The 24,764-nt window shown below is 29.1% G+C and overlaps 3 protein-coding genes across 6 annotated transcripts in view; 1 reads left to right on the top strand and 2 right to left on the bottom strand.

Moving 5' to 3' along the window:
- LOC111612918 (chitobiosyldiphosphodolichol beta-mannosyltransferase-like) overlaps positions 1–24,764 on the bottom strand; it is a 55,703-nt gene that overhangs the window by 15,406 nt on the left and 15,533 nt on the right. For all 4 annotated transcript variants that reach the window (XM_023354209.1, XM_023354207.1, XM_023354206.1 and 1 more), the window contains 8 exons: positions 16,700–16,789; positions 16,418–16,528; positions 14,792–14,901; positions 14,686–14,724; positions 11,935–11,994; positions 11,753–11,863; positions 11,568–11,682; positions 9,953–10,028 (listed from right to left, as the gene is read on the bottom strand). In XM_023354209.1, the coding sequence (XP_023209977.1) occupies positions 9,953–10,028; positions 11,568–11,682; positions 11,753–11,863; positions 11,935–11,994; positions 14,686–14,724; positions 14,792–14,901; positions 16,418–16,528; positions 16,700–16,789 (712 nt within the window). The remainder of the gene's footprint in view (positions 1–9,952; positions 10,029–11,567; positions 11,683–11,752; positions 11,864–11,934; positions 11,995–14,685; positions 14,725–14,791; positions 14,902–16,417; positions 16,529–16,699; positions 16,790–24,764) is intronic.
- Positions 19,089–23,903, top strand: LOC111612917. The gene is made up of 2 exons (XM_023354205.1): positions 19,089–19,208; positions 21,948–23,903. Exon 2 carries the CDS (start codon positions 21,973–21,975, stop codon positions 23,722–23,724), a length of 1,752 nt encoding a protein of 583 aa, XP_023209973.1. The 5' UTR covers positions 19,089–19,208; positions 21,948–21,972; the 3' UTR covers positions 23,725–23,903.
- Positions 19,187–24,027, bottom strand: LOC111612916. Its single transcript, XM_023354204.1, has 2 exons — positions 23,897–24,027; positions 19,187–21,157 (listed from the first exon to the last, which is right to left on the bottom strand). Exon 2 carries the CDS (start codon positions 21,130–21,132, stop codon positions 19,381–19,383), a length of 1,752 nt encoding a protein of 583 aa, XP_023209972.1. The 5' UTR covers positions 21,133–21,157; positions 23,897–24,027; the 3' UTR covers positions 19,187–19,380.

Genomic DNA, 24,764 nt, shown 5'->3' with positions numbered 1-24,764 from the left:
TCAGTATCATTTTCATTGAGATTGATTTTGCTGGACTGTAAGAAAATGAAGAACAAATTTTTCCAGTGCACATCTCAGCTTATAATCTTGTTTTATGATGGCACTACACATTCCAACAGACATCTTCACCTGTTCTGCAGTCTCTCAAATAGTTGCTATTCCAGGTTTTACTTAAATAACCTTTCTTTTCAAACTAGATTTTTTAAAGTAACACTTTTCTTTGTCATTTAATCTAGCTGTAATAATTAAAGGGACCTACCAGTATTTTCTCTGGGCTCTAAAAATGATTAACCATATTTAGGGAAAGGCAATGTTTTTATATGAAAGTTATTAAAAGATACAAATTTTATGAACTGAATAATAATCTACAGTTTTCATTTAATGTTAAATTGAACATAACAAACTTTTTAGTCACTCTTTGTTTTTTTGCAAAAAAAACAATTATTAATGATTTCTTTTATTTAGTTATCATTATAGTTTCTTAGCTTCCTTTCTCGAAAGATCAGTTTCATTCTGTATTGCATTAGTTGTTTCTAGCATAACCTGAGCTATTCTCACTTCTAATAAATCACTTTTATTCAAAGCTTTCTTCAAAAGTCTCATTCAAAAGCTTGACAGTTTTCCTTTTCTTTTCATGTTCAGTTTTTTTTTTCTTCCAGTACACCTCCAACTTCTGAATGTCTCTTTTCTACTTACACAATTCTTGCAACTGTTCCTTCTCTTCATGGTCATTCTCTCAATTCTCTCCTCCCTTTTCTGTTTTCTTTTATGTTCCTCTTCCAAACAGGCATTGTAGTTGAAATGAGCACTGTGAACAAGAGTCAAAAGCTCTTTTGTTATGGGAACTGCAGGTATTCAGTTAATTCCTCACCTATTGCATGTTCAAGATATAGACGATTGTTAAATAACTGCTATCTATTGAACACAATATAAAATAATATATTAACTTAGCATACGTATCATATGATATACAAGCTTTTGAAAGAAAATGTAGGCCACCCAGTTGCATAGTATTTACCAGAAGGAAGACAGTAAACAACATGTCAGAAGTTAGGGGAGAAAAAATTTTCTGTCCATTGCCTCAGAAACAAGCATTTGCCAAAAGGAGGAAAAAAATCATGCAGGAAATGACCTTCACAGTGATTTGTGCACTCATATCAGTCATTAAAATGAAAAAGAATAAAGAAGTAATAAAAAAGCAAATGCCATAAATTTTATAGTTTGCATGAGAGAAAAAATAACTTCTTAACAGATAAAGTGATAAAATTCAGAATTTAGTAACTTTGTAGTTGAAGAAGTTACCAAATACAAACCTTGCTATTCCATCTGCAGTAATTATTGATCAAATTTTTTAACATTTTTTGTTATTTCTTGAGGTTTTCTACTATGTTGATCACTAGTTATAGCAATTTTTCCAGTTTGAATCATTTATGCCATGTATAACATCTTGATTTTGATAGAGCATATTCTCTGAAAGCTTATTATATCATGGTGTACATTTCTATCATATTTTTCTCCAATTTAATGCAATATTTATTGCATATTCTCTGTTGTTCTAAATCTATGACAAATTTTGCAGAAGTTTTGCTATTTGATTCTTTTGTTTTTATAGGGCAATAAGAACTATTGCATAAGTGCTCTAATATGGTTCTACGATTATTGTCATGTGTAAATTACAAAAATAATGTTTGCTATTTTTTTCATTTTACATATCCATTCCTAGAACTTTCTGAACATTTTGTAGATAAACATTAATCATCAGCTATTAACAATGCTTTTAGCATTGATGTTGACACTTTAAATTTTATCATCTTCTAAAGCATTCAGAAATACTGTATATTTACATAGTATTTCTGAATATAATTATTATTTATGTATCATTTATAAGTTCATTAAAAGCATAATGTAAAGTTTCAGAATTTATTATGAAAGAAAAAATCCCATGTATCTTTGAATATATATTGTTATAATTTGAAATCTGAATATATTAACAGAAATAAACATATACAAATCTGCTGTCTTCATAAATTTTTTATTGGGCCGCAATTTGAAAAAATTGTAGACCTATAAATTTCCACTGTAATCCGTCTTTCCATCCATCTGTCTTTCCTTAATCTCAAGAACAGAGTTAGATGAAAGACAAGGCCAGATATGGAAACCTTAGAAGCAGGAAACCCCAATTAACTATATATGAACTTCTGATGCAAACCAGAAGTCACATTATTTCAATTCAAAAATTTTCCCCTGAAAGGAGTTAGTTAGATGACTGGCATGACTATTGCTAATGGAAAAGTATGACATACAGGGACAAAACACTACTAATTTGAGGTAGAGAGCATATATTTTAAATTAAATAAATTAAAATTACAATTAAAAATTGTAGCTTGGCATTGTGACGATGTCACAATAAATAATTGCTCGTTGCAATATAAGGAATTTTTTAATGAAAATATTAATACTTGTCTGAAGTCATTATAATCTATATCAATGAGTTCTGTTGTTGGTTATTTTATTGTAGGTGCATATTTCATTTAGAATGTTGTTAAAGTTTCATATTAAAACAGGTTTAAATCCAAAACTTTTCTTAACTGTTTTGAATAAAACATCTAAATTAATATATTGAAATACATTTTATTTTAAGTACAATAATAACTATTGAAATTACAAAAGCCATCATCATTAACAAAATCATTAACAAATTCAGAATTACTCTAAGATAATAAAAGTGTATATACGAATAAAGCTCTAAATTTTAAAAATATTTTTATTTTCAGATCTATTCTATCAGTTTGAAATTTGAATTTGAAAAACCTCAAGCTGAAAGTTTCAATCAAAATTGATAATTTACTAAAAAACATCAATCGTGGCTGACAGTATTTACATTAAAATATATAAATAAAAATAGAATTGTATTTATATATTTTAATTGATAATTTTAAATATGTTATAATAATGCTTCTAAACATCTCTAATTTAAAGCTTAATCTTTGTCCATATCTCATAATTTTATATATGTGACCTTTCTAATTAGTATGCTTTTATATTCATATAATTGTTTTAAGTTGTTGTTATAACTAATTTTTCATCTAAGACTAGTTAATTCATTTTAAATATTTAATTTTTATTACTAACAATCTTATTATAAGCATAAGAAAGGAATTTAACTGATACACAGATTCAAAATATCAAATAAGTATACAAAATTTTAAATATCATTATACCAGTGTTGATTGATTAATTATGTCTCCATTTTTAAAATTAATTTAGGAAGAAATAGAATAATATGACCAGTTTTAAAAAGCTATAAAAATAATTTATTTTAATCATAAATTTTCATTTTTTAACATAATCAAAATTTAGAGATCTCTTAAGAGCTGTTACAGAAAATTCCATAGAAAGAGCCTGTACTTGTGAAGCAGGAAATGAAGTCATTTGCCTGACACTTTCTATATACAGTTAAAAACATTTCCATTTTTGTGCTTTTTATATAAAAAAATAAACTAAAATAATTAAAAATACAAAAATATATTCAATTTTTAAATTACAAATCAATTTGGGGCCAACATGTATTATTTTTAAGTATACAAAATTTGCAAATTTAAACTTTCAGAAAATGACTTCAAATTTTGTAGTGCTTACAGAGGAAAATTAATTTTAAAACATTTAGCTAAATTATCAGAAATTGTTACAACATTTCATCAAAATTTATGTAACAATCCAATGCTATTTGCATAAATATATGTATAGATTAGCTATTTCTAATAAATGTCTTCAGTGTTAGTAATGAAATACATTGTAAAAATAATATATTTTATTTTCTTTCTTATATATTATTTTTGAAATCAAGAATTTAAAAATAAAACTATAAAAAATTTTTTAAAACATTTCAGAATGATGCATTTATGAAATTAAATATATTATACAATGGTACCTCTATATTCATAATATTCAATATTTGTCACATTTTGATTACTTTCCCCCCACTCCATATTTGTCAGTATTTTCTGTATTTGTCATCATTCCCAACACTAGCAGTAACACTGCAATTGCACACCCACACTGATCAGCTAACCATGTTAGCTTTATGTTGCCAATTTAGCTAATTTTTTGCTAGATTTAGTGGATTTATGAACAATCTAGCTATGCAAATTACCTAAATTATAAAGGCCTAGCTATTTTTATAATGCTATCTAACTATAAAAAAATCAAACAATTTTAATGGAAACAATATGATTTGAAAATTTTTATTAAAATGTTTAGCTACTGGTATTAATTTGAATTTTGAGTTGTCAACACTATGTCAGCTTGCTGTAGTTAGTCAGTCTGCTCTGTGCAATCCTGGTGTGTGTTCTAGGTTTTTCATGTTGATTATTTCAAAAACTCAAGTTCCAATGGCTCCAACAAAGTGCACGGAAGATAAACAGCAAAAAAAGGAAAGCTGTTAGAACAACAATAGAGATAAAAAAGTTATTGCTAAGTCTGAAAATGGACAAAGTAGAGAGGTTGCAGCCGAAGTTTCCATCTCTAAAATGCGAACATCAAACATTGAGCGTCACCATCTTGTAAGCCTAGAAATTTGATAATGGCGTTTGGAACATCCAGAATTATTCCAATAGCATTCCAAACACCATTGTCAAACTTCTAGGCTTACAAGATGGCGGCACTCAACATTCATGTTTTAGAGATGAAAACTTCAGCCACAACCTCTATAGTGTTTCCAACTGAGCCAAAGAATTTAATATGGTGAGATCATAATTGGAATTACCTAATGTTTTAATTGATGGTATGTCTTTTTCTAAACAATAATAACCTTACTCTTCTTCCCCTTCTACCATCCCCTTCTACCACTATACTGTATTTATTTAGTACAATAACGATAAAGTTTTACAAACAACAAAATTTTTATTGTTGTATCTTTTTTTAGGATTGGAACAGATTAATTGAACATCAGTTATTTATTATGAGAAAAAATTTTGTATATTCATCATTTTCCATATTCGTTAGATCCTTAGAACAAATTAATTAATGATGAATATACAGGTTCCACTGTATATATGCAATATTTGCATATTGCATATATATATTTACAGTGTTTTTGCACTCTATTTTATACACTGTAAATATTGCATATACAATATTTACATATTTCTGAATCATCAGCTCAGGACAACTCTTGTTGCTCAAAAAAATTAAAGAAAAATTGCTCGTAAAATTTTGACAAATTAAATGATGATAAATAAATATAAACAATACACAATATTGCTCAATTTATATCTGTTATATAAGAAATGAATGATCTTTTCCTTCATTAGTTTTTATAACTCTAAAAATTTAGTTGTAGAAAAATATTTCTTTGATAGATTTAAACATACAATATTAAACAAAAAGAAAACCGTCATCACAATGACAAAACACATGACTGACAAATTCCTATCTTATTTCAGTGGCTCCCGTTGTCAGATGTTAAAAATGAATTCATATACATTATTTTGAAAAGTTTTATTTAAGAATTGATGTCTATAAATTGACAATATTGTCACTATCATTTCATTTGTAAATCCTTTATAAATGTGCCATAAAAAGAAATTTATTGATCTAAATCAATACATATAATAATTCTTTATTCTCCAAATAAATTTTCTTAAAGTTATAAGTATTATACAAAGAGGATGCTCATTCGTTNCGAAGATAAAGAAAAAGATTAATGCTGTTCTCAATACTAACTTTAGCAAATTGATATAAACTAATCAGGTTACGCTTGTTTTACCACAAAAATTATTATATTTTCTATCAGCACATTTGTTACATTTTTACATTTAAAAAAATTTTAATGCAAAAAAATCCTACAGAAAAAATTCTTCAAAATTTTTGTTAACAGAGTATTCTGTAACAAATCACAACTGTCAAAGCAATGTATATTTACAGAAATATTTTAAAATTATAATTTCTCAATTTTATAATATAATTAATCAATCAATTTGACTATCTTAAATAAACAGCATAATATTTTAAAAAAATTAATATTGGTCTATTACAGGGATTGCCAAAGTGGTCTATATTGACCCCTAGGGTCAATATAACATTATTGGGGGAGTCGATGAAAAAACAAATTTTGAACCGAATATTGCTAATCTTGCTAAGATTTATCAAGCTTATCTGTCTTATTGATTGTCAGTTACAAAAATTATTATTAACATATGTACAATAAATGTAAAAAATGTAAAATTAAAAGATATATATTAAAATAGTAAGAGCTTTTTTTTTGCTTGTAACACAAACTTTTTGATGGGGGTCGATGTGAGGTTTTGAAAAGTTGTAGGGGGTCGACAATCAAAAAAGTTTGGCAACCCCTGATCTATTATGACTATAATCTATTAACTGGACTTATTATACTGTGGATGAAATTAGAAAGATTGATTAATCTCTTGGTTCAAAAGGAATAAATGTTTATTTGCAAGTGTATACAAAATTTTCTTGTATTTCAAACTTTTTTGTCCCTAATTGGCAGACGTTTTATAAGTTATATATTTAAGTAGAATATCTTTTTCACTGCTCATAATAGGTGAATTTTCAGATTTTAAGATGGAAAAAGATTTTTTTAATAAAAAAATAGCACTCTTTTTTTCATCATATTTTAAAAGCTCAAGTAACATTTATCATAATATATACAACAGTCAATTTTTAAACAAAATTATAGAGTGGTAAACTATAATAATTTTCTTCACTTGTTGGTTTATCCATGTTTTTTATTTTCTGTGCATTCTATTTTCTCTACATTCTCTCCATCATTAGCTTGAATCATTGGAAGTATACTGTAATAGCAATTTTTCATTTAATTGTGAATTGTACAAATCACTATGATTATTTTTGGTTATTATTAATGCTGTTCTCATTATTAATGTAGTCGATCATGCTGTGGCTTTTGACCTTGCGCTAGTTAACACCTACTTTGAGAAGAAAGCGAATCAACTGGTTACATACATGAGTAGAGGTAAATCCAGCCAGATTGATTTTTTATTGTGCCATAGGAGACATCTGAGAGAAGTGAGAAACAGTAAGATGTTAAAGAAGGTGTTAAGTAAGCTAAGTAACTAAGTAAGGTGTTAAGATATTAGCAGAGAAGAAGTGGAAAGTGTTCTTAAGAAAATGAAGATGGGGAAAGCAGTAGGCACTGATCGGATTCCAGTTGAGGCTTGGAGAGATTTGGATAAGGAGGGAATTGATATCCTCTGGGACTTTATGAAGAAACTCTGGCAGCAGGAGAAGATCCCAGGTGAATGGAGGAAGAGCATTCTTGTGCCAATCTTTAAAGGTAAAGGGAATGTACAGAATTGCGGAAATTACAGAGGTATAAAGATATTGTCCCATATTATGAAGATTTGGAAAAAAATTGTAAAAAGAATGATTAGACAGGAATCTGAGATTGGAAAAGAACAGTTTGGCTTTTTGCCGGAAAGGAGTATGACTGATGCTATCTTTGCTCTAAAACAGCTGATAGAAACATCAGCTGTTTTAGAGCTGATGTTTCCATCAGCTGTTTTAGAGCACAGGGAAATGCAGGAAGAGTTGCACATAGTGTTCATAGATCTACAAAAGGTATATGATAGGGTACCAAGGCAAGAGATATGGAGACATTTGAAAGAAAAGAATGTTCCAGAAAAAATATGTTAGGCTCATCAAGGAAAAATATGAGGGAGCAGAGACCCAAGTTAAGAGTAGTGAGGTCACTACAGAAGGGTTCTTCGTTAATGTTGGTTTGCATCAGGGATTTAGCCCTTATTTGTTTGACCTGATATGGATGTGATGGTGTGAGACGTAAAGTGTGAGGCTCCATGGAGTATGCTGTTTGTGGATGATATTGTGCTGTGTGAACTTTCCCAAACCAAGGCTGAGAAGAAACTGGAAGAATGGAGGAAAATTTTGGAAGAAAGGGGCATGAAGATTAGCAGAACTAAAACAGCTTATATGACTCTGAATGGTAGGATGAGTGTAATATTAAAAACCAAAATGTGTGTAATATTAAAATCCAAAATGAGTGTAATATTAAAATCCAAAAACTCAGAACAAAAGGGAGTGTGCCGCTCCCTTTTGTTCCGAGTTTTAAATATCTTGGGACATTTCTCGAGATGGGAGGAGAATTGAACTCAGAGGTGCAGCATAGAATTCAATGTGGATAGATGAACTGGAGGAAGCTGAGTGATGTGTTATGCAACAAGAAAGTTAGCTACAATCTGAAAAGGAAAATTGTATAAATCAGTTGTTAGACCTGCAATGTTATATGGAGCTGAGACATGGACAATAACAAGACGCCAAGAAAGATGGAGGTGGCAGAAATGAGAATGTTGTGATGGATGTGTGGAGTGTCAAGGAAGGACAGAATAAGGAATGGTTTTATTAGAGGTTCTGTTAAGGTGGGCCCCTTGAGCAAAAAAGATGCAAGAATGTAGGTTGAGATGGTTTAGCCATGTAGAGTGAAGAAGTGACAATTATGTTGGAAAGAAGATTGGAAAATTGGTAGTAAAAGAAAAGAGGAAAAGAAAGACCAAAGATGTGTTGGAAAGATAAGGTGGAAGAAGACTTGAACCAGATGGGACTTAAGAGAGAAGCAGCTCTTGCTGCTTCTCTCTTAAGTCCCATCTGGTTCAAGAAAGAGCTGCTTTCTTAAGAGCTGCAAGAGCTGCAAAGAGCTGGTTCAGCAAGAGCTGCTTCTCTCTTAAGGAAGAAATGGAAAAAACGTATTAGAGAAGGAAATGCCGAACCCATATAAACATGGGAAAAGGCGAAGATAAAGAAAAAGATTAATGCTGTTCTCAATACTAACTTTAGCAAATTGATATAAACTAATCAGGTTACGCTTGTTTTACCACAAAAATTATTATATTTTCTATCAGCACATTTGTTACATTTTTACATTTAAAAAAATTTTAATGCAAAAAAATCCTACAGAAAAAATTCTTCAAAATTTTTGTTAACAGAGTATTCTGTAACAAATCACAACTATCAAAGCAATGTATATTTACAGAAATATTTTAAAATTATAATTTCTCAATTTTATAATATAATTAATCAATCAATTTGACTATCTTAAATAAACAGCATAATATTTTAAAAAAATTAATATTGGTCTATTACAGGGATTGCCAAAGTGGTCTATATTGACCCCTAGGGTCAATATAACATTATTGGGGGAGTCGATGAAAAAACAAATTTTGAACCGAATATTGCTAATCTTGCTAAGATTTATCAAGCTTATCTGTCTTATTGATTGTCAGTTACAAAAATTATTATTAACATATGTACAATAAATGTAAAAAATGTAAAATTAAAAGATATATATTAAAATAGTAAGAGCTTTTTTTTTGCTTGTAACACAAACTTTTTGATGGGGGTCGATGTGAGGTTTTGAAAAGTTGTAGGGGGTCGACAATCAAAAAAGTTTGGCAACCCCTGATCTATTATGACTATAATCTATTAACTGGACTTATTATACTGTGGATGAAATTAGAAAGATTGATTAATCTCTTGGTTCAAAAGGAATAAATGTTTATTTGCAAGTGTATACAAAATTTTCTTGTATTTCAAACTTTTTTGTCCCTAATTGGCAGACGTTTTATAAGTTATATATTTAAGTAGAATATCTTTTTCACTGCTCATAATAGGTGAATTTTCAGATTTTAAGATGGAAAAAGATTTTTTTAATAAAAAAATAGCACTCTTTTTTTCATCATATTTTAAAAGCTCAAGTAACATTTATCATAATATATACAACAGTCAATTTTTAAACAAAATTATAGAGTGGTAAACTATAATAATTTTCTTCTAAATAATCCATTATTATTCAATAATTTGGATATTTAAATAATTTTATTTTTGTAATTAATTTATTAATTTTATAATTATTTTATAACATGTTTATGAATTCACTTTATATTATATTTATTATTAATCATACCTGAAGTTGAGAAGCTAATTCTTTGGCATCTTTGAACATTAGTCCATTTTCTCCAACTTTCACTAATTCATCTAGGCTGTAAAACAAATGTTTAAACTTAAAAATGAATTTTATTATTAAAAATAGAAATTATTTTAATTAATGTTCAAAGACATAATAAAATATACTAATTATATGTTCTGTCTGATTTGTCTGATAATCATTTACAATTATTATGAAGAGTATAAGCATGATATTTTGGATTTGAAAAGAAAAACTATATCTATATTATCTATTTTATCTATAAAATTATCTATTATCTATATTATCTATAAAATTATCTATGCTATATTAATGGTTATAATTAGAACCCTGCATACAATGATAAATTGATATGAATTTAAAAAATTCCAACAAAATATTATATTGATTATATTACTATTTAAACTATATAAATAAATAATTTTTCAGATATTTTTAAAATAATATTGATGTAGAATGTATTTTTTAAAAATCTGATATTTTTTAAAATTCTATCATTTTATATGGTATGCTTATCTATTGATTATCTTGTTGTAATTATCATTAACTAACATCTTGTGAACTAGCAATATAAGTACTGTAATTCTTATCATTTGACACTAGAATAAAAAGTTTGTCAGGTATGGTTATTTACATTCATTAGTCTAATGAACCTAAATAAGATAATAGTTTGTAATGCACATGTTAGTATCACTACAGATAGATGTTTCCCAAGAGGTCAATGATTGGAAAGTTTTAATCTGTGAACAACCCAGGGTTGAGACATTTTATATTTATATTCTATAACATTTACTGTTAGTGTTATAAAGTCATGAATAGTAAGACATGATTGTACAAGGTTCTTTGTGTCAAAGGAATAAAAAGTTTTTGGATTGAATCAATTTACTTAATTTTATATAGAAATAACTATACATAAAAACTAAAGATCAAAAGAAGCTAAACTGCTATTTCATATAACATTCTACCTGTTTTAATTTCTTATTATTTGACAGAAACATAATATATAAATTACACAAATTTCTGTTTACTAATATTCATGAAAGATTTTCTTATGAATACATATGTTTCATAGAATTTTTAAAAGATTTATTATGACAAATATACTTTGCATTCAAAAAATAAATTCTGATTAAATAATAATATTAATAGTCAATAACTTACAGATAATTTTGAAATTTAAGTTTGTTTAATTTACAATTTATTTTCAACAGATTATTTTATTTTTGCTGTTAACATAATCTTAATCAAAGAAAATCTTTTCTATAAAGAAAATGTATCCATATTATGGCAAAATTCTATGTTAATCAGAATTTCAGAAGTTATTATCAATTTAAGAAACATTTCCAATGAAAAATACACAAAAGTCACATAAAAAATAAAACACCTTAATTTGTTGCTGGGAAAATATATAATTGAAAACAAACGTTTTCAGCCTGATTAACACAAAAATCTTTAAAAATAAATGTATTAAGTAATAGTTAAGCTACTAAAAATAATTTACAAATAAAAAACAGGAAAATATGTACATTTTATTTTAGTGAGAAAGTTCATTATAAATTCTTATGATAAAAATAAACTTATTGAAATCATTTACCACTTATAGCTAACAGCACAAACAGGTAATTCACATCCAAACATATCAACAATCTTCATTGGAAGATCTAAACCACTTGATGAGATATGTAAACACACACCCAGATCTGCACTTCCTGAAACAGTTTTAACTTAATTAATTACTTAAATTGAAAATAATTATTCAATTTATTTTATTTAGACTACCTAGCAATTTTGGATAATCCTCAGCTGCCAACCATGGTGTTATAATAACAATATGCTGAAAATTCATTTTGGTAATTAGACTTAAAAATTGAAATTGAAGAGGACCCTTGCCTGAAAATGAAACAAATTTTTAAATGCTTTTCTATGTATTAAGCTCTATAAATAAAAAAATTTCAAAATACCTGTCACAATACACACAATGTTTGGTAAACTGTTACTTTTAACTGCAGCAGTCTCATATTCTATATCATATATATAAATTAATTAAGTAATATTGTTACTTTATATTCTGTGATCTTAAAATAAATTTATCATAAAATATCATACTTCAACAAACAAAAAGCTTTAAAACAAAGTTTTATTTAGTAGTGTAATTAATAGTGTAAATTCCTTAAGATTTGATGTTAATTTATTACTTTAACAAATAAAATTACATAACAATGATATAAATCAAAGTAAATTTAGATGTATGGAGAAAACAACTGAAACTTCCCTTCTAGACATATATATATATATAAAAATAAAAATAATGAGATTTGATCAAAAACCTGACACAATCAAAAGCTTGACAAGTCAAAATCCCACTACCAGAATCAAAATGTGATCATAATCAAAAGCCTAATATTGTCATGTTCCTAAGTATTCTTCAACCAAAGAAAACTTTTATAAATAAATTTTTGCAGATCTCAAGGAACTTCCTATTGACAGTTTTGTAGAATTTAAACAAAAAAGAGCATAAAAGAAATTTAATTCAACAAATGTTTAATAGATGATATAATAGTATGTGCCAAACAAATAAATTTTGCTTTACAATAATTAATTATACAGTATTATATATTAAAGTAATGTATTATTATGTATTTATATATGAGTCTATTTCTGTACATCTGTAGCTTTATGCTATCACATTTTATTGATGAGATGTGCTTTTCTATATCAACAACATTCAAATTCCTTAGAACAATCCATAAAATTTTAACAGTTAATTGATTAACTATTAATTTTATAATAATTTTTAAATTTCAATTCACTTATATTCAAGAAAATAAATTGTTTCCAAGCTATAATCATCTTAAAATTGACTAGTTTCATCTTTTCATTTCTTCTCCCATCAATAAATAAAATTAATTAAAAATAAATGTTTTTTTAATTTGAAACTATTGCAATTTTAATATAAAATATTTTGTTTTATAATTTTGTTAATTAATAAAATTTTTTCACAGTGGTCTGACACTGGCTCATTACAGAAACAGAAACAGAAATTTGTTTGCATGAATTTTGATAACTGACGATTTTATAGCATGTCAAATTTTCATCTGATAAGATTTGATTTGTCAGGTTTTTGATTCAGTTGGGATTTGGATTGTTAATTTGATTCTGTTGGAATTTTGACCCATTGAGTTTTTGATTCCATCATGATTTTGACTTGTCACACTTTTGATTCTGTCAGAACTTTGACCTGTTGGCTTTTGATCATGTTATGATTTTGAAAATCAAGATTTTTATTGTTGGAATTTTGAACTGGATCCAAAAATAAAAGCTAAAGTGATAAATCTATCAATATTCTTTCACACCAGTGGTGTGTGGTGACATTTGATGATAGGGAAGCTGCATTTTCCATAAAAATTATAAACAAATATTGGAAATGACAAAAATAAACGGTTTATCTATTTTAATTCTAAAATAGATACATTGACATGAAAGAAAGATATAAGAACTTGTTTATGAAAGTAATCACACAATACATATTTATATTTTAGAAAATACAAAGGAAGCTGTACTTCCACAACTTCCATAAACTGCATGCCACTATTTCACACATGTCTCTACTACCTTATCTAATAGCAAATTTATTAAAATCAAGTTCATTTTGGTCATGTTGATAAACATAATATAGAGAAAATATATTTGAAAAGTATCAATTGACATATTCATTTGATTCTAACAAAATTTTTTTGTACAAATTTTAAGTTTTCAATCTTTTATTGCGTTGTATACAACTTTATGTGAAATAAATAAATCTGTATTTCAAATAGATTAAGATTCAAAATTTTAAGCAATTATTTTTAAATATTTCTTTTTAATAACAGAGAGAGAGAGAGAGAGAAAGGGAAGAATTTTCAGAAATCAAGAATTTCCCATATAGTTATGTTTTAAAATTTAAGTTTGTAATACTCATATATAATAAATTAATTAACTTTTTTCAATATACTAGATATAAACAGATTAATACTATTAAAACTAGAAACACATAAAAATTGAATACCAGAAAATTAATTAATTAATAAAAGATAATAAAATTTGTTATAAAAATAAACATGAACTAAATTTTTATTCAATAATTTGCCATATTTATACATATTTTTACTTTCGTGGCTATTATGAATATAATACAGGAAAGTATTGGAATTGTGTCAGAATTGATCCTCTAGGCATTTTTCAATATTTTGAGACTCCCTAAACCCAAAAAAGTACAGGAAAAAATTCGTGTGTGTGTGTGTTTTGGTATCTAGTTCTAGTTTGTTTAATATTTCAAAATGAGGTAAAAATTCAGAAATGAAATTTGGCATAGTAACTTGTATATAAGGGACATTGAAGCTATTAAATTTCGGTAGTTAAAGTTTGAGTGGTGGGGAGATAGAGGGAAGTCATCATATCTCAAATGAGGTCAGATTTTATGAAAATTTTAATCATCATTAGCATTTATATTTTTTAAAAACTCAGCTATATCATCAAATTAAGGCTTTTACCTTTTTATTATAATTAATAAAAAAAAAGTTATTTTTTAAATAAAATCTCATAACAGTCAGAAAAGTTATGCAACTTGTTGCTGGATTTTTTAAATATTAATGTTTGAACATTTTTAAAATCAATATTTTTAAAGGATTTTTTTAATAAGCATTAAGTAAAAGGATTCAGAAATAAAATAATACCTTGTAGTGCTTCTAGAAGAATACCAAAATCTTCATCTTCTGTAATTATAATAAATATTAAATAATTAATTAAAGCAAAAAGATCAAATATTTAAATCTGTTTTACCTGTCCAACTTGTACTACTGACAATAAGTGCTGGCCTATTAGATTTTTCATTCACAGTTCCATCAATAATTTCTGTAAAATTAGTTTGTTCATTTGTTGTAGCAATTCCCCTAATAAAAAATGCCATTAAATTAATATATTTTAAATTATTTAATCTGCTGAAAATGATAATATACAGAAGAAAATTAAACTTTTTTTATAGATCCATTTGTATTATTTGTAACTGATCAAATTTTGGTAAAAAAGTTTCTGTTTTTAATCAGATGTCTCAGTAATGATTTGCTCAGAATAATCAAAATTCTTTACAATGTGAACTATCAATCTAATTAAATCAACACATACTTAAAAGGGAAAATTCTTAATCAAATATGGGAATTGAATCAATGATTTTCATATTTAGTAAATTAATTCAAAAGATCTTTAATATATTTTGTAGAAATATGTTTGAAGATTGTTTCTCATCAAAACAAAAAAGTTATTTTTTGTTTTGATGATCCTATTTTTAAATGAAAATATAATTTATAATCCATAAATTTTTTATAAGAGTAAAGTTCTTTTGGACAGTACAATACTGAACATTTAAAAAAATTTAAAGTAATATAATATAAATATGATATGATATACAAATATTGTATATTGTAAAAGTTATTTCTAAAAAAGTCTCTAAGTAATGAAAAAAAAAGGAGCAGTTAAAACTTATATCAGGGCTCACAAAAAATGACATTAGTGCCCATTTATTGACATAAGTATATTAGTTCCTGAAATGTAATATTTCAGTAAAAAAACTAGTGATAAAGATAGAAAATCAAAACGGATCCAAAAAACACACTTGTATTCATTACTATTTGCAAGCTGTGATCATTAAGATGAATATTTTTTCCGTACAATGGAGTAAAACAAAGAGTTAATGTGAATAATTATTTATTAAAATAATCAAAAAACTGTATTGTTAAAACATATGCAATATCAATAGAAAACTATTTTGTTTTGTAATAAAAAACTTGTTCAAAAAGTTTATATTTGATTAAACTAATAAAACTTGTATCTTCTTAGAGAAGTCTATATTTTATGTTTTATGAACCCAAGAATCAAATAAGGTTAGCATATTACATACAGCATCTCTTTACTAATATATACCTACATAAAAACATATCAATTCCTCAAAAAAAAAAAACTCTATAGTTTTACTTTGATTGCATTTATACCTTAAATCACATACAAAAATTTCATGCAATTTTTGCTGAAATTTTGTTGTAGAATTCTATAATAGCTGGTAATAGAAGCTGATAATCTAAAACTGTCAAATTTCTTTGGACATAAATCAGCTATTCATAAAATTATATATCAATACAATACCTGTCTTTAAAATGATACTTTCCAAAAAGTTCCCTATCAACTTTTTGTTTCATTGATATATTTGATATTTATATGAAAAAGCAGCTCTATTTTTGTAACAGAAACTAAATATTTAAATTAAGAAGATAACAACAATAGATTTTGTGCAATAGACATTGATAAAATAATACTATTTTGAAAATATGTACTAAAAACGTATTGTATCTAAAGTAATAAAGCATATACTGTTGTATTTATGTTTTTAAATGATTTAATTGGTTAAATACTTACCATGATTTTAAGATAGGATAGTCATTCTCTAGTTTGAGCAGTAAGGAATGTTTGTCTTGTAAATTGGTTGGTTGAAACATTGGAGCTGGTCTATCATACAATACTTCAGCTCTATAAAAGAAAAAATTATTTTATTAAAAATTTAAATAAATAGAGAAATTGAGAAAAAAAATTTATAGATTTCTTTAAAAAATTACACAAAATATGAATCTCGTTTAAAACAAGTCATTAAAAAAAAAAAAATTAAATCTTAATAATGCATTGTCATGAGTGTTTTCTTACATTATATTCCAGTTCTGAAGCAAATCATTTTTCATAGCTTCAGTAACACAAAAATTGTATGTGGCTTTTCTTCCAAAATAAAATTCAGCCCTAGAAGTTAAAAAATATCTTCAATTTTATAATATATTACAAATGAAATGTTTAGAATTAAAGCTATATCATATTAAATAATAAAAACAATAATGTAAAAATTTATACATTACAAAATATCAATTATATCATATATATCAGGGGTTGCCAACAAGTTGATCGTGAAGCCAATTTTGGTTGATCGCTTGCAATGTCTTGACTTAACGTGTTACACTTGTAACTGAATGCAATGCATGAACGTAACGTGCAAACGCAACTGTAGTGATATCAGACCTCCGCGTCCTCCCGCAGATGCGATTTTGTCGGTCCATCTGCAATCCATTTGGGTACAGTTGTAAAAGGGGAATAAGAAATGTAGACAAAGGGTTGTAAAACTGAAAAAAAGAAAGGCAGGAAGAAGGACAGAGAGAGAGTAGATCGGAACATGGTAGAGAGAAGAAGGCGAAGTGATGGTCCCCAAAAGTGACAACGTTGAGTTTTAATTTTTCTTCTGTTTAATTAAAATGTAAGTACCTTTTCTTCATGTTTTAAATTAAATTGTGGCTTTACTTACCTATCTAAACATAGTATATATTTTACACTTCCCTTTGCCACTTAGACTATGCCTACTACAACAAGTCGATTGTGACTTATTTTTAAGATAAAAATTAGATCTTATGTACACAAAAGTTGGCCACCCCTGATATATATTATATATTAATTGAAAAAAGTAAAAGAAAAGTATTGCCTTAGTTCAATAAAATAATATATAATTTTAATGTTTAAAAACAGTTTCTTCTATTTTATCTTTTTTAATCAATAATGATATTTTCTCATATTCTTGTATTTAAAAAAGTATAAATTATGTAAAACTATGATTTCAAGATAAATTTAAGTTAGAATCTCTAATATTATTGTTAAGTAAAATAACAATAATTCCATAGATACCAATTTAATCTCACTCTAGTATAAAGCTTACATCCTACTTTTACATATTATTTGGATTCTTTAATTTCTAATAAAATAATTTAAATATTTGTGTTTAGGAGACAAACTATTTTGTTTGATTTTTTAATGCTATACTTAAATACAAAGCAGCATCCTGAACTCTTTACCATACTGCTGTGAGACAATACTTCAATATACTTCAATAAGCAGAATATGAGTCTAAAATTTACTAATATTAATAACATGATAAATCTGTTTAATTTTCCAGATAAACTAGCCAACAATATTATTAGGAATTTGCCATAATGAAAATGGATGTCAAAAGAAAAGGTGGTAGGAAAATACTTCTTGTTTAATTATAAAGAAAATATGACTAGGCTGAAGTAAAAATTAATGGAAAATGAGATTATGTTGAGATAAATTAAATTTAATATACAATGAGAAAGAATCATTCAGTAACAAGACAAAAACATAGAAAAACAGATTCAAGTATCAAGATCTTACATATTCTAATCAAGAAAGATTTTACATATTCTAAAAACAAAACATTCTTTAGAAAAAAAATTCTGGCATTTAAATCGTCTAATTCCTTCACTCTTTTTGACTTGAAACAAGTACAAAATTTGTATGAAACAAATTAGTGTTTCCCTTAGATTAAAAGTTCAAAAGTTTGAAAACACATATAATAATCCAATCATCAGTCCTCTAAACTTATGTTTTGGTCAATAAAGTCATGTCTTACATTATATATTAATAATAAATAGCACAGAGTAAATAAAACTCTCATTTACAAGAATAAACTTCTTTTGCTATGTTAGCAGAAAAAATCCTCACAAATAAAAAAAGTTTAAATTCTGTAATTATTAAAATTTTCCTATAAAACATGCTTATTCAAATTTAAATGTGACTAAATTATTTAATTTTGTATTTTAGTAATTTTACACATGAAAAATTAATTAAAAATGTAAAAACATCAAAACATTTTTAACATTTATCTTAAATTCTCATTTAATATTAATGGTATTTTTATCTATGCAAACTGAACATCAGTGATATAATCGTTTACTAGAAACTGCATAGATACTTTAGTGAGTAAAAATAAAATTCATCTGTAGAAATGTTATTTTCTATGTTTATGCACTTTTTTTTTTATTAAGCATCTTAAAACTTTCATTTTACAATTTCATCTAAACAAAATTATCATTCTTCTGTAACTGCACTTAAATAAAACTCAGACAAAAAATTAACACACGTAAACTGGAAAGATATACTAGACACAACACTTAACACCTCAATACTACTTCCAGCAGTCAAAAGATTTTAATATTCTAACGTTTTCGGCTGTCTTTTAGAGGCCCTCTTCAGGATGAAACATTAAAAAACAGTTCTATCTTTTGAAGGATTCTAATAATCGAATACAGCTGTGTTCCGAACTTTTAAATATTTAAACGATGCGTAAGATATAAAAATCGTTACGCTTACAAGACAAAAAATTATTTTAAAATAACGCTATACATAAATTATTATTGTAGAGTTGTGAAAATTAGCGCTATGTAAACACTGCTATACATTAAATATTATTAAATAGTTGTGAAAATTAGCGTGATGTAAACGCTCTGATTTCTTATACATAGCAGAAAGATTAAAAATAATTAAACTTCCGATTATTGTTGTGCCTTGTGGCAATGTAAATAATATTTCCACGATTGTGGAATCGGAATATAATCGGAGTTAATGCAGCTTCCCTTTATGGTTTCTCTATAAATCTCAATAGCCTCCAACGAGCGTAAGTCGTGTCGGTCAAAGGCCCTATGTAAAAGAGTAGCCTCATCCCAACATGGGGAAACCCCGGGCTCGGTAGCATACCGTGCTAGAGCCGTATTATACTTCTGCTTCGACACATCATATTTGTGGTCCCGTATCCTAGCCTCCAGGGATCTGTATGTGGATCCAATGTATGTTATCCGACGATTGAAACGTTCGTCATTCAAAGGTATACGGTACACCCCCGGCGCTTTTTTGTCATCGGACTTGTCCTTAGCATTAGATAAAAGTCGGAAAATATTCTGCTTTCTCTTATATGTTAAGCGCACATTCACTTCCTTAGCGATTTTACTAAAAATTCGATGAAGGGATGGTTCGTAAGGTACAATCACCCGTTTTTGCTGTGTATCAATAGTCCCCGTGTTGGTGGTAGTTATTGTAGATTGCTGCATGGTAGAAAGCCTGTCTATTAATGACTGTTGGAACCCATGTGTCGATGCTGTACGTTTGATGTTTTTCAGTTCTCTGTAAGTATCGGAAGTTTCAGAGCAGTGGGAATAAGCCCTTGAGACTAGGGCCCTAAAAGCTGATACCTTATACGTCCACGGGTCCGCTGAGTTACGAGGTATAAAGAGAGGACAGTATGTTGGTTTGCGGTAAATGGTCGTGGTTATATTATTATTCGCTGTGTTAATCTGGACATCTAAGTAGTTAACTTCTGTGCGACTTTCTTGGTCTAACTTTAGAGTTAAGCCGTAGGCGTTTTTGTTAAAGGCTTCTAACACTTTCTCTATATCAGGTTTGGTTTTCCAAATAATCAAAATATCATCCACATACCGCATGTAGCTAAGGATATTGGATTGAAAGCTTAGTAAGACCTTTTCTTCTAATTTTCGTACGACGAGTTCGCATAGATCCCCAGAGACTGGGCTACCCATTGGTACGCCTCTTTTTTGGATGTACGTTTGACCATCAAAGTAAAAAAAGGAGGAATAGCAGATTAGATGTGTAAGCTCTAGTATTTGTGAATGGAATCTCTGGCTGTCAGTTGTTGTAGTGAGAAAGAAATCCCTTAGCTCACAAAAACATGGTTCCAATCGAATGGAAGGGAACATCGATACAAAATCGAATACAGTAAGATATTCGTTCCCATTTAACTTTAACTTGTGGAGTTTGGCGAGTAGTGCGTTGGAATCGGACACAGTCAAGCCGTATGAGTTAAGATGATTTTGCAATAAGTGATGTATACGTTTCTCCAATATGAAAGTGGGAGATCTGGCTTTATCGATCACAGGTCTTAATTTATGCCCGGGTTTGTGTGTTTTGGCAAAAGCGAAAAGGCGGGGGGTGTCAGGGGAGCTAACTACCGCATTTTGAAGGCCTAAGATTGTGGCAAGGCCAGTGCGCGTGAATCTACCGACACGACTTTGCAGCCTCGTTGTGTATGAGGTGTCAGCTGGTTGACATTGTGTGTCAACTATATATTGATGTAATGCGCTGACATATGTTGCCCTTAGCATGATGACGACTGCCTTGCTTTTGTCAGACTTGACCATTGTGATGTTATTAGATTGGAGCCATTTCTTACTGCGTTTGACGTAACTCCAGAACTTGTGTACTTCGGGTTCCGGCCTGTAACTTTCAACTGCCATCAACGCCTTCCATCGAAGATAGTCCTTGCGGGTGTCCGGAAACTCAATATTTGCTCTGGAAAGTAATTTCTCTATGCTGGGAATGAAGGAAAACGGGTTTGCTGCAGCCGACTGAGGCACGAACATAGGACCAAATTCGAACGCCTTGCGGAAGTAATCTGGAGGAGATATGCTGTCCCAACAAGTTATAACGTTATTGAACTGAGGTTTAGGACATCGCTTTTGTATTTTTAATATCCAGCTGAGCTTTTTATCATATTTACGTTGTAAGTTACGCTGGACACTTGCTTCTAGATCGATTACTCTAGAGTTCACATGTTGCAGGATGGTAAAATCTTGTCTATAAATGTTCTCCTCAAGATTGATGAGTTGTTTCAATTTATAGTACATAAGGCGTCTGGTGCTGGTGCTTTATGCCTCAGAAAAGCTATTAGAAGCACCAGACGCCTTATGTACTATAAATTGAAACAACTCATCAATCTTGAGGAGAACATTTATAGACAAGATTTTACCATCCTGCAACATGTGAACTCTAGAGTAATCGATCTAGAAGCAAGTGTCCAGCGTAACTTACAACGTAAATATGATAAAAAGCTCAGCTGGATATTAAAAATACAAAAGCGATGTCCTAAACCTCAGTTCAATAACGTTATAACTTGTTGGGACAGCATATCTCCTCCAGATTACTTCCGCAAGGCGTTCGAATTTGGTCCTATGTTCGTGCCTCAGTCGGCTGCAGCAAACCCGTTTTCCTTCATTCCCAGCATAGAGAAATTACTTTCCAGAGCAAATATTGAGTTTCCGGACACCCGCAAGGACTATCTTCGATGGAAGGCGTTGATGGCAGTTGAAAGTTACAGGCCGGAACCCGAAGTACACAAGTTCTGGAGTTACGTCAAACGCAGTAAGAAATGGCTCCAATCTAATAACATCACAATGGTCAAGTCTGACAAAAGCAAGGCAGTCGTCATCATGCTAAGGGCAACATATGTCAGCGCATTACATCAATATATAGTTGACACACAATGTCAACCAGCTGACACCTCATACACAACGAGGCTGCAAAGTCGTGTCGGTAGATTCACGCGCACTGGCCTTGCCACAATCTTAGGCCTTCAAAATGCGGTAGTTAGCTCCCCTGACACCCCCCGCCTTTTCGCTTTTGCCAAAACACACAAACCCGGGCATAAATTAAGACCTGTGATCGATAAAGCCAGATCTCCCACTTTCATATTGGAGAAACGTATACATCACTTATTGCAAAATCATCTTAACTCATACGGCTTGACTGTGTCCGATTCCAACGCACTACTCGCCAAACTCCACAAGTTAAAGTTAAATGGGAACGAATATCTTACTGTATTCGATTTTGTATCGATGTTCCCTTCCATTCGATTGGAACCATGTTTTTGTGAGCTAAGGGATTTCTTTCTCACTACAACAACTGACAGCCAGAGATTCCATTCACAAATACTAGAGCTTACACATCTAATCTGCTATTCCTCCTTTTTTTACTTTGATGGTCAAACGTACATCCAAAAAAGAGGCGTACCAATGGGTAGCCCAGTCTCTGGGGATCTATGCGAACTCGTCGTACGAAAATTAGAAGAAAAGGTCTTACTAAGCTTTCAATCCAATATCCTTAGCTACATGCGGTATGTGGATGATATTTTGATTATTTGGAAAACCAAACCTGATATAGAGAAAGTGTTAGAAGCCTTTAACAAAAACGCCTACGGCTTAACTCTAAAGTTAGACCAAGAAAGTCGCACAGAAGTTAACTACTTAGATGTCCAGATTAACACAGCGAATAATAATATAACCACGACCATTTACCGCAAACCAACATACTGTCCTCTCTTTATACCTCGTAACTCAGCGGACCCGTGGACGTATAAGGTATCAGCTTTTAGGGCCCTAGTCTCAAGGGCTTATTCCCACTGCTCTGAAACTTCCGATACTTACAGAGAACTGAAAAACATCAAACGTACAGCATCGACACATGGGTTCCAACAGTCATTAATAGACAGGCTTTCTACCATGCAGCAATCTACAATAACTACCACCAACACGGGGACTATTGATACACAGCAAAAACGGGTGATTGTACCTTACGAACCATCCCTTCATCGAATTTTTAGTAAAATCGCTAAGGAAGTGAATGTGCGCTTAACATATAAGAGAAAGCAGAATATTTTCCGACTTTTATCTAATGCTAAGGACAAGTCCGATGACAAAAAAGCGCCGGGGGTGTACCGTATACCTTTGAATGACGAACGTTTCAATCGTCGGATAACATACATTGGATCCACATACAGATCCCTGGAGGCTAGGATACGGGACCACAAATATGATGTGTCGAAGCAGAAGTATAATACGGCTCTAGCACGGTATGCTACCGAGCCCGGGGTTTCCCCATGTTGGGATGAGGCTACTCTTTTACATAGGGCCTTTGACCGACACGACTTACGCTCGTTGGAGGCTATTGAGATTTATAGAGAAACCATAAAGGGAAGCTGCATTAACTCCGATTATATTCCGATTCCACAATCGTGGAAATATTATTTACATTGCCACAAGGCACAACAATAATCGGAAGTTTAATTATTTTTAATCTTTCTGCTATGTATAAGAAATCAGAGCGTTTACATCACGCTAATTTTCACAACTATTTAATAATATTTAATGTATAGCAGTGTTTACATAGCGCTAATTTTCACAACTCTACAATAATAATTTATGTATAGCGTTATTTTAAAATAATTTTTTGTCTTGTAAGCGTAACGATTTTTATATCTTACGCATCGTTTAAATATTTAAAAGTTCGGAACACAGCTGTATTCGATTATTAGAATCCTTCAAAAGATAGAACTGTTTTTTAATGTTTCATCCTGAAGAGGGCCTCTAAAAGACGGCCGAAAACGTTAGAATATTAAAATCTTTTGACTGCTGGAAGTAGTATTGAGGTGTTAAGTGTTGTGTCTAAATAAAACTCATACCTCAAAACAAAAAACCTTTAAAATGCAGCCTTTTTATTTGCTTTTCCAAACATTTTGGCCATTTTGAATGGCCTTCCTCAGGAACAGAAAAATTGAATGATTCTGATTTTAATTTCTAAACAAACTTTGTTTTGGAGCATTTAAATGTTTGAATTTTCTTATGTAGTATGCAGGCTCATACAAAAAAAAATAATAATAATAATAATAATTACATAAATACATTAACACAACTGTTAATATAAAGAAGGCCACTATTCTGCCTACTTCTGTACTGTTTGTCCCTATTTTTGTACTAAAATTATCATATTATGCCCACTCTCCATGCTGCTGAGATTTTACTCGACTCTCTGTAATTTATTGCTAATCCTTCCTGGTCTGTCTTGAGTATGGTAAATACACAAAACAAACCAGGAAGGATTAGCAATAATGGAAAACATTTGGAAAAGTGAATAAAAAGGATGCATTTTAAAGGATTTTTGTTTCAAGGTATGAGTTCAAAATTATCATTTTAAACACTAATGGTAGAAATCAGCAGATTAAACCATTCTGTAATTTAAATTTGTTAATGATTTTTTTCAAGATTTAAATTAAATATTTCTACATATTATGAATTACATTTGAGTATTATATAAT

Source organism: Centruroides sculpturatus, unplaced genomic scaffold (genome assembly GCF_000671375.1).
Source record: "Centruroides sculpturatus isolate CEXI.00-Female unplaced genomic scaffold, Cexi_2.0 scaffold1818, whole genome shotgun sequence".
Taxonomy (NCBI): domain Eukaryota; kingdom Metazoa; phylum Arthropoda; class Arachnida; order Scorpiones; family Buthidae; genus Centruroides; species Centruroides sculpturatus.
Note: the sequence above shows the minus strand (reverse complement) of the source record. Positions and strands in the feature narration are given on the sequence as shown.

Excerpts from the sequence above, each read along its gene's own strand:
- LOC111612916 (XM_023354204.1), bottom strand. The coding sequence starts at position 21,132 with ATGGCAGTTGAAAGTTACAGGCCGGAACCCGAAGTACACAAGTTCTGG.
- LOC111612917 (XM_023354205.1), top strand. The coding sequence starts at position 21,973 with ATGGCAGTTGAAAGTTACAGGCCGGAACCCGAAGTACACAAGTTCTGG.